The 11,357-nt window shown below is 41.1% G+C and overlaps 1 protein-coding gene across 1 annotated transcript; it reads left to right on the top strand.

The window, feature by feature from the left end:
• Positions 1–5,185: 5,185 nt before the first annotated feature.
• On the top strand, positions 5,186–10,902 carry LOC129826225 (E3 ubiquitin-protein ligase TRIM35-like). Its single transcript, XM_055886722.1, has one exon. The coding sequence runs from the start codon at positions 8,064–8,066 to the stop codon at positions 9,834–9,836; it is 1,773 nt and encodes a 590-aa protein (XP_055742697.1). The 5' UTR covers positions 5,186–8,063; the 3' UTR covers positions 9,837–10,902.
• The last annotated feature ends 455 nt before the right edge of the window (positions 10,903–11,357 follow it).

Here is an 11,357-nt window from a genome sequence, read left to right as displayed (position 1 = left end):
CTGGCACCCAGCCACCGCTCCGTCGTACTCCCTTGGGAGCGCGATACGCAATGCGCCTGACCCAGATGCCGATGTTGATGGGGAAGGTTGCACCGTCTGGGAAGGAGCTGGCGTAGATGTCGGGATACCACTCCTCTCCCATCGTTCCATCCTCTCCATCATCATGTCCATCGCCGACCCTATCCGATGGAGAACGGCGGTGTGATGAAGGACACGCTCCTCCATCGATGGAAGAGGGGTGGTTGCTGCTTCTGCTGACTCCATTATTTTTTGGTGCGGGCTTCTGTAACAATTCCAGTGGTGGAATAAAAGAGTCAGGTGCAGAGAGCAGGAATATCCTTGACAAGTGGATGTTTATTTCCTTCTAGAAATAACATATAATACGGCGACGCCACACAAAACACAGGGCGCGTAAAGAATATTGTCCAAGAGAAAATGTACATATAAATCCACTCCTGAAACACCACCAACACGTAACAGAAAAACAAGCCCGCACAAAAGACAGCGGGCAAACTGGGTTTAAATAACCCCTAACCTAAACACACAACAGGTGAAACAAATTAGACACACTCAAAGGAAAACAGAAAAGGGGATCGGTGGCAGCTAGTAGACCGGAGACGACTACCGCCGAGCGCCGCCCGAACGGGAAGAGGCACCATCCTCGGCGGGATTCGTAACAGTCATGCACAAAGTAGATGTCCTAACCGACTTACCAAAACTATAGTTTGTTAACAAGACATTTGTGGAGTGGTTGAAAAAATGAGTTTTAATGACTACAACCTAAGTGTATGTAAACTTCCGACTTCAACTGTATATACTGTATTTTATACCATCTATTGCACCTTGCCTATGCCGCTCGGCCATCGCTCAGCCATATATTTATATGTACATATTCTCATTCCCCCCTTTAGTTTTGTTTGTATTAGGTAGTTGTTGGAGAATTGTTAGATTACTTGTTAGATATTACTGCACTGTCGGAACTATAAGTACATGCTTTTTGCTACACTCGCATTAACATCTGCTAACCATGCGTATGTGACCAATAAAAGTCTACCTCAGACACCACCAAAACAACCGCTATGCAGATGTCAGCTAAAGCGGGTGTGATTAAATAGATCCCCAAGTGAGGGAGAGTGTGCATGTGTGTACACATGCATGTGATAATTACCTATATCACCTGTTGTGGCCGGTGTAACAGATGCAGGGGCAGATCACTGCAGCTGTGAAGACTGTGGTTGAGCTAATAGGGGTGTCAGATCTAAAAGAGAGAAGAACAGTTTTCTTAAGTTTAATTTTTAATCTTTGAGGATCTCAGACGATACGAATGAGAGGTTGAACAGGCTAGTAACAGGGGTTGCAACAATTTCGGTGGATAATTTTAGAAAGAGAGGGTCCAGATTGTCTAGCCAAGCTGATTTGTAAGGATCCAGATTTTGCAGCTCTTTCAGAACATCAGCTGTCTGGATTTGGGTGAAGGAGAAGCGGGGGGGGGGGGGGGGGGGTCTTGGGCAAGTTGCTGCAGGGGGTGCAGAGCTGTTGGCTGGGGTAGGGGTAGCCAGGTGGAAAGCATGGCCAGCCGTTAAATAATTCTACAACAAAACAGAGTGAGTGATTGAGTAAGTGTGTATATGTGTGTTTGATAAATACCTGGACCAACCACATCACACTGCTTCAGGTCTACAAGCCTCTGGAAGTTCCAGCGTGCCACTCCAGGCCTGGAACAGCTTGGTGGTAAGATGGTTACCGGTCACCCACCGAGCAGGTTGGCAGATCTGAAAAATAGGCACAATATAATTTTAATGACAAAGCCTTGACTACACACTAATCTAAACAGAACAGACTATTGGAGGTGCACAGTAGTACATAGAGTCATGACTACATGGAACTCTATTCCACATCAAGTAACTTATGCAAGCAGTCAAATTTGAAAAACAGATAAATGCGGGGACTGGAACAGCGGAGACTGTGAAGAGACACATGCATACACACGATAACATATACACACGTACACAAGGATTTTGTGTTGTAGACATGTGGTAGTAGAGTAGGGGCCTGAGGGAACACACTTAATGTGTTGTGAATGTATTGAAATGTTTTTAAAATGGTATAACTGCCTTAATTATAACTGCCTTAATAAATACAATAGAACAAATTAATTAAGTTTGTGTGTGTGTATCTGGCAACCCACGCAGAATACTTCATTTTCACAACTGCTTATTGTACTTGCCCTTGACGTGTGTGTGTTCTGTGTTATTATGACTTAGAAGTGTCAACCTGACCACATTCTTGTAGTAGGCCATTCATTGATTAGCTTTGTAAAAAAATACTATCAACAGTGTACAGTAAAAAGGAGATCAAATATTCAGATCTGGATTGACAAGTAGGCTAAATCATGTGAAGTTACAAACCTCTAGGGCTTAGTCTACACTCAAGTTAAATAAAGGATGCAGGACATGAGCTCTAGGACCATGCCTCAGGACTACCTGGCCTGACGTCTCCTGGCTGCCCCGGTCTCCAGTCCACCTAGTCGTGCTGCTGATCCAGTCTCCCCTGTTTCTGTCTGCAGCTATGGAACCCTGACCTGCTCAAGGCTCACTGGAGGTACTACCTTGCCCCACTGTTTGATCATGTCTCTCTCTACCGGACCAACTGTCTCAAACTCTACATGCTCAGCTATGAAGAGCCAACTGGCATTTAATCCTGAGGTGCTGAACTATTGCACCCTCTATTATTTGACACTGCTGGTCATCTATGAGCGTTTAAACGTCTTGAAGAATAATCTGGCTAAGTGGCTGTACTCTTTTATAATCTACACCAGCACACCCAGAAGAGGACTTGCCACACCTCAGAGGCTGGTTTCTCTCTAGGTTTCTGCCTTTCTAGAGAGTTTTTCCTAGCCACTGTGCTTCTACGTCTGCATTGCTTGCTCTTTGGGGTTTTAGGATGGGTATCTTTATAAGTACTTTGTGACAACTGCTGATGTAAAAGGGACTTCATAAAATACATTTGATAGATTGCTTGTATATGCTTCTCTTCATGTCAGTAACTCTAAATATGACATTGAGTTGTCTTGTATTTCCTCAATAGGAAGTTGTACCTTCAGCCAATACTTTTCCTGGTCTTTCCTGCTGGGGACAGGGGGCTTCAGGTTTGGAAATGGAGAGTCTAGAGAATTATAATATTAACAATAATTAGAGTCCACATTTATGAATTAATGAAATTCAATATGGGTTAGCTGTGTATCTCATCTGATTGAGAATTGCTGATGATATAATGCGTTTGAGCCAATCAGTTGTGTTGTGACAAGGTATGAGTGGTATACAGAAGATAGCCCTATTTGGTAAAAGACCAAGAACAGGTCAAATAAGCAAAGAGAAATGACAGTCCATCATTACAAAAGACATGAAGGTTAGTCAGTCCGGAAAATGTCAGTGCAGTCGCAAAACCATCGAGTGCTATGATGAAACTAACTCTCATGTGGACCTGCACAGGAAAGGAAGACCCAGAGTTAACTCTGCTGCAGAGGATAAGTTCATTAGAGTTACCAGCCTCAGAAATTGCAGCCCAAATGAATGCTTCACAGATTTCAAGTAACAGACACATCTCAACATCAACTGTTCAGAGGAGACTGCGTGAATCAGGCCTTCATGGTCGATTTTGCTGCAAATAAACCACTACTAAAGGACACCAATGATAAGAAGAGACTTGCTTGGGCCAAGAAACACGCGCAATGGACATTAAACTGGTGGAAATCTGTCCTTTGGTCTGATGAGTCCAAATTTTCGATTTTTGGTTCCAACCGCCTTGTCTTTGTGAGATACAGAGTAGGTGAATGGATGATCTTTGCATGTGTAGTTTCCACAGTGAAGCATGGAGGAGGAGGTGTGATGGTGTGGAGGTGCTTTGCTGGTGACACTGTCAGTGATTTATTTAGAATTCAAGGCACACTTAACCAGCATGGCTACCACCGCATTTTGCAAGGATACGCCATTCCATCTGGTTTTGGCTAAGTGTGACTATCATTTGTTGTTCAACAGGACAATGACCCAACACACCTCCAGGCTGTGTAAGGGCTATTTTACCAAGGAGAGTGATGGAGGGCTGCATCAGATGACCTAGCCTCCACAATCCCCCGACCTCAACCAAATTGAGATGTTTGGGATGAGTCGGACCGCAGAGTGAAGGAAAAGCAGCCAACAAGTGCTCAGCATTATGTGGGAACTCCTTCAAAACCGTTGGAAAAGCATTCCAGGTGAAGCTGGTTGAAAGAATATCAAGCGTGTGCAAAGCTGTCATTAAGGCAAAGGGTGGCTATTTGAAGAATCTCAACTATAAAATATATTTTGATTTAACACTTTAATTGATTGTCTTCACTATTATTCTACAATGTAGAAAATAGTAAAAAATAAAGAAAAACCCTTGAATGAGTAGGTGTTCTATAACTCTTGACCGGTAGTGTATATAATATGAATATATGATAAATATTACCACAGAACACCATTATTTATTATCTTTAATTCACATGAGTGTTCATGTTGATCCATATTTCAGCTATGCTGGCCTATTGTAAATGATCAAATAAATGTCTGATCAATACATACAATTCTGAACATATTGTCATTTATAATGATAATGCAGAGGCACCAAGAAATTGTCCAGTACCAAGAATACCAGTACCATTGTACCAGTGCCATTGTATGCTGTGTTCATGTACATTTCCTTATGTATGGAATGCCATTTTGGTCTTTGCATGCCAAAAAAGATACATGTAAAATAACACTATTTGAAGCGTCAAATAAGCTTGTTGACTAACCAGGATGTCACATAATAATTTTTACCCCCTTTTCTCCCCAATTTTCGTGGTATCCAATCGCTAGTAATTACTATCTTGTCTCATAAAAATGTATCACACTTTAGAATTGAATTGGGGCATACTTATTTCTCTGTACAGCCTTACCTATGAATTGTGGATCAATGACATGGGGTATCAGTCTTCTTCATGACACCTACAGAACACAAGTGTGAAGAGTTTACACAAATGTTAGCCTCGTGTCTCTTATTGCGGGATGTGCTGCCATCCTGTTAACATATTATTTTATTACAATGGTTAAGATTGATTTTCATTGTGTTCCATGGTGTCATTTGCCCCCTAGTGGAGCTTTCTGGTACTTAGTCTACGCAAACAGGAAGTAGAGAATTCGTTCTGCACGCATAGAAGCAGCTAAAAACAACGCTACAGTGCAGGTCTTTCAGTGTAGTTATTTCTTGTCACGCTTCAGCCTTGGAAAATATTTGTTTGTAAGTTCGATTCAAGCGTTTAGCTAGTGATGATAATCTTGTTATTGATAGAGTTGTTTACATATCAATGTTGGTTGGTTGCATTTACTCACACAAATTGCAATGCCTTTCATGTATGCCGTTAGCTGTATTACTTTGCTCGTGCGTCATGCAAACGAATATACAATATTGTAGTTTTGTTACCGATTCTAGTGTAATATGCTTTGTTATTCTACATAGATGGTTGTACATTATTAGAGTAATGAAAGGAGTTAGTCAATTACCATATGAGTAACAAATAGCTATATGGTTTGGCATCATGCCAGATGCATGGTACCTTAGCACGTGCTTTGTATTCATGCAACTTCAAATGTATAATGTACAGCTACAGTATGTCGGTCTGAATTAAATACTAAAGTATATTCTTTTCTGTATTTTGCAGTTTTACAACATAAACGTTTTCAATATATTCATTCAAGAAAAGTCACGCCTTGGGAGTTTTATTGAAGACTTAGTTGTTAGCTATCTGTCTAGTTTTGCATGGGAACGCAACTCAAGGGCAGAATACGGGACTTTGACTGTTAGAAATCACCTCCCCAGTCAGCCTATTGTGTGTATTGACATTCATATTGCACTATATAGCCTTACCTATGGATTGTGGATCAATGAAATGGGGTACTCAGGGACACCCACAGAACACGACTGCTAAGAGATTACACAAATATTAGCATTGTAGCTCATATTGCGGGACTCTGAAACCACTGTGAAATGAGACACATTTTATGTACCAATCAATGTGTATTGAACAGTTGTACAGTTGAAGTCGGAAGTTTACATACACCTGAGTCAAATACATTTAAACTCAGTTTCACAATTCCTGACATTTAATCCTAGTAAAAATTCCCTGTCTTAGATCAGTTAGGATCACCCCTTTATTTTAAGAATGTGAAATGTCAGAATAATAGTTGAGAGAATGATTTACTTAAGCTTTTATTTCTTTCATCACATTCCCAGTGGGTCAGAAGTTTACATACACTCAATTAGTATTTTGTAGCATTGCCTTTAAATTTTTTAACTTGGGTCAAACAATTAAATTCGGGTAGCTTTCCACAATAAGTTGGGTGAATTTTGGCCCATTCCTCCTGACAGAGCTGGTGCAACTGAGTCAGGTTTGTAGGCCTCCTTGCTCGCATACGCTTTTCCAGTTCTGCCCACAAATTTTCTATGGGATTGAGGTCAGGGCTGTGTGATGGCCACTCCAATACCTTGACTTTGTTGTCCTTAAGCCATTTTTGCCATAACTTTGGAAGAATGTTTGGGGTCATTTTCCATTTGGAAGACCCATTTGCGACCAAGCTTTAACTTCCTGACTGATGTCTTGAGATGTTGCTTCAATATATTCACATAATTTTCCTCACTCATGATGCCATCTATTTTGTGAAGTGTTCCAGTCCCTCTTTCAGCAAAGCACCCCCACAACATGATGCTGCCACCCCCGTGCTTCACAGTTGGGATGGTGTTCTTAAGCTTGCAATATCCCTTTTCCTCCAAACATAACGATAGTCATTATGGCCAAACAGTTCTATTTTTGTTTCATCAGACCAGAGGACATTTCTCCAAAAAGTACCATCTTTGTCCCCATGTGCAGATGCAAACCGTAGTCTGGCTTTTTTTATGGCTGAGCGGCCTTTCAGGTTATGTCGATATAGGACTCGTTTTACTGTAGATATAGATACTTTTGTACCAGTTTCCTCCAACATCTTCACATGGTCATTTGCTGTTGTTCTGGGGTTAAATTGCACTTTTTGCACCAAAGTACCTTCATCTCTAGGAGACAGAACGCGTCTCCTTCCTGAGCGGTATGACGGCTGCGTGGTCTCATAGTGTTTATAATTGCGGAATATTGTTTGTACAGATGAACGTGGTACCTTCAGGCGTTTGGAAATTGCTCCCAAGGATGAACCAGACTTGTAGAAGGTCTACAAAATCTTGGCTGATTTCTTTTGATTTTCCCATGATGTCAAGCAAAGAGGCACTGAGTTTGAAGGTAAGCCTTAAAATACATCCACAGGTACACCTCCAATTGACTCAAATTATGTCAATTAGCCTATCAGAAGCTTCTAAAGCCATAACATCATTTTCTGGAATTTTCCAAGCTGTTTAAAGGCACAGTCAACTTAGTGTATGTAAACTTCTGACCCACTGGAATTGTGATACAGTGACGTATAAGTGAAATAATCTGTCTGTAAACAATTGTTGGAAAAATGACTTGTGTCATTCACAAAGTAGATGTCCTAAACGACTTGCCAAAACTATAGTTTGTTAACAAGAAATTTGTGGTGGTTGAAAAATGAGTGTATGTAAACTTCAGACTTCAACTATATGTATATACAGTACCAGTCTGTTATACACAATATATTTATGTCAACATTCATCAATGTGTGGCCTGCTGATTGCAGACCTGGCATGCCAATGTCCCACCTCTTATTTATCTGTCATTCAGAATGGGGAAGAAAACTGTACACCACTTTTATGTGACCTAGTTTCTCTAAGCTCCACCCCTTGACTTGATATCAGAATACAGGAAGTCAAACTCGTCTCTCACAGGCGTCAGGTTTCATTTTCATTGTTCACTCTCTCACTCTTTCTGACACACAACACAAGACTGGGACTTACATTTTTAGTAGTAACAGATAGAAAATTGGAAACGCCAATAACGGACTGTTAGAAGGGAAGGTTATTAAAAAGGCAAGTAAATCATTCTGTAGTCCTGTATCTGCAGAACGATGATGGCGACACCCATTCCTGAGCTGCTGTTGGCCATTTTAGAAGAGCTAATCACTGAAGACCTTAAGACATTCCAGTGGTATCTGACTGAGGCTGTGCTCGACGATTTTCCTCCCTTCCCTAAGAGCAAGCTGGAGAACATGGACAGGCTAACCACTGTGGATAAGATGATCAAGACCTCGAGCTATGAGGGAGCTGTGAAGGTGTCACTAGAGATCCTGAGGAAGATGAAGCACAACAATCTCGCTGAGAAACTACAGAGAGACAGCCAAACATCCTGTCCTGTGTGCCATGACATCCTCAGGGATCCTGTTATACTGTCATGCCACCACAAAGTCTGCACAGTCTGTATACATGAATGCTGGAACCAGAAAGATTCTCGGCAATGCCCTGTGTGCAAGAAGAGGATCTTAATGGTTACAGCAAGGTCTGAGGTGCTCTGCAGTTTGCACAGTGAGAAATTCAAACCATTCTGCCTGGAGGATAAAAAACTAATCTGTGTGGTATGTCAGACTTCAAAAAAACACAAAAACCATAACTGTAGCCCCATAGATGAAGCTGCACAGGATCAGAAGGAAGAACTCCAGACAGTAATGAATTCCTTAAAGGACAAGCTTGGGGTCTTTAGTAAAATTAGCCAAACCTGTGCTGAACACATCTTGAGCCAGGCCCAGCACACAGAGGGTCAAATTAAGGAGCAGTTTGAGAAGCTTCACCAGTTTCTACGAGAGGAAGAGGCAGCCAGGATAGCTGACCTAAAGGAGGAAGAAGAGCACAAGAGTCGAGTGATGAAAGAGAAGATTGAAGAAATGAGCAGAGAGATTTCATCACTTGCAAACACAATCAGATTCTTAGAGGAGGAGCTGAAAGCTGAAGACCTCTCATTTCTGCAGAACTATGAGTCCACAATGGAAAGAGCCCAATGCAAACTGCCAGATCCACTGCTGGTCTCAGGAGTGCTGATAGACGTGGCTAAATACTTGGGCAACCTGCAATTTAGAGTCTGGGAGAAGATGCATGAGATTGTGAAATACACTCCTGTGATTCTGAACCCCAATACTTCCCAACCACATCTCATCCTGTCTGATGATCTGACCAGTGTGAGACACCGTGATGAAGACAGCATCAATGACAGTGATGAAACACTGCAGCTTCCTGACAACCCAGAGAGGTTTGATACCTTTAGAATGGTCCTAGGCTCCGAAGGCTTTAATTCAGGGACACATAACTGGGACATTGAGGTTGGGGACAATACTCACTGGTCACTGGGTGTGATTACAGAATCTGTCCAGAGGAAGGGAGAAGTAAAGAATGGATACTGGCAAATCCGATTCACTGGTGGTAAATATGACACACATTCTCCATCAGGGTCAGACACTCTCCTTACTGTGAGACAGAAACCCCTGAGGATCAGAGTGCAGCTGGACTGGGATGGAGGTAAGCTGTCATTCTCTGACCCTGATAATAAGACCGTTCTACACACATTCACACACACTTTCATTGAGAAAGTCTTTCCTTTTTGCCTTAATGGCTGTAAACTCCACCCTGTGAGGATTTTACCAGTGAAGGCCTGTGTGACAGTGGAAAAGCCCAATGAGACCTTCTTACAGGACACAAGTGTCAGAGGCTTAACAGCGAAAACCCACAATGATTATGATATGTTCGATGATTCATACGATGATAATCACGAGGACTCTGATGAATATGAGGACGAAGCCGATGAATGTGCAGACTTCGATTATGACTATGAAGACGAAGATGATTATAAATAAGATGACAAATATGATACTATCTCGATCTCCAACAGTGGAACAACAGTTAAACTATAGTATAAGTACAATATATGCAGGGTGTGGGAATGGATTTGATGTTCTTATGAAGAAACTAAAATTACTGTAGGTCATTTTTTTATGTAACTGAATTATTTTTGAAAATCAACAGCATGGAACAATATACAGTATATTCTTTTTTTATATGACTCCAAATATGTTTTAACTGTAATATCAATGGCTAAGTCTATTCACTTTAATTGTTAATAAAAACATTGGTTTGGAAAAGTAAGATCTAACACAGTGGCCAATTTAGTTAAGAACATACTTTACAGCCTATGGAAGCATTTAGCTGCCGAAACTCAATTGGTAATGCAAATGTTAAATCAATATGTTTGCAATTCCTTTGTGACAAAATTCAAATTGAAATGCAAAAAAAAGATTGCATTTTCATGATTGAGTATGATCCATTAATTTCCATGATACTATGCAGTACAACACTGACACGTTTAAAAATCAAACGTAAAAGCTTATTACATTTCTGGGGTTGCAGGTAGCCTTGTTACATTTGGGGCGGCAGGTAGTCTAGTGGTTAGAGTGGTAGGCCAGTAACTGAAAGGTTGCTGGATTGAATCCCTGAGCGGACAAAGTACAAATCTGCTGTTCTGCCCCTGAACAAGGCAGTTAAACCACTGTTCCCCGGTAAACTGTCATTGTAAATAAGAATTTGTTCTTAACTGACTTGCCTAGTTAAATGACGGTTTTCTTTTCACAAGAAATGATATCTAACCATACAATGTAGCTATTTTGAATAATTTTGTAATTAATCAAACCATTGAAATATATTTTTGACGATTTCCAACGAACAAGCTAGCTATCGAAAAGTTTCAGCGTGTGTAGTTAAGTTAGCCTGCTAACGTCTTCGTAGCTAGTCGCATGGAATCAGGACATGACCAAACTTGCTGAGATAATGGATGTTGAAACTTCCCAGGAGAAAAGGGGCATGGTTGAAACTCACTCATATGCTTGCAGTGTAAAAAAAGGGTGAATGCGATTCATACCCAAATACCCCAACTGTCACGTTCCTGACCTATTTATGTTAGTTTTTGTGTGTTAGTTGGTCAGGACGTGAGGTTGGGTGGGCATTCTATGTTATCTGTTTCTATGTTGGTTTCGGTTTGCCTGGTATGGCTCTTGATTAGAGGCAGGTGGTTTGCGTTTGCCTCTAATTAAGAGTCATATTTAGGTAGGGCATTCTCACTGTTTGTTTGTGGGTGATTGTCTCCTGTGTCCGTATGTTATGTTAGTACCACATGGGACTGTAGCGTTTGTTTGTTTTGTTTCGTTTCGTTTCGATGTCGTCCGTTTCCTGTACGTAAGTTTATGTTTAGTTATGTAAGTTTATGTTCAGGTCTCGTCAACGTCGTTTTGTTATTTTGTAGTTTGAAAGTGTTTTGTTTCGTTTCGTGTTGCCATCATCATTGTATAATAAAGATGGCTTATTTCCCAAAGCCTGCGTTTTGG

The sequence above is a fragment of the Salvelinus fontinalis genome, chromosome 28, assembly GCF_029448725.1.
Source record: "Salvelinus fontinalis isolate EN_2023a chromosome 28, ASM2944872v1, whole genome shotgun sequence".
In the NCBI taxonomy this organism is placed as follows: domain Eukaryota; kingdom Metazoa; phylum Chordata; class Actinopteri; order Salmoniformes; family Salmonidae; genus Salvelinus; species Salvelinus fontinalis.
The sequence above is the reverse complement of the archived record's forward strand: the minus strand, read 5'-3'. Positions and strand labels throughout refer to the sequence as shown.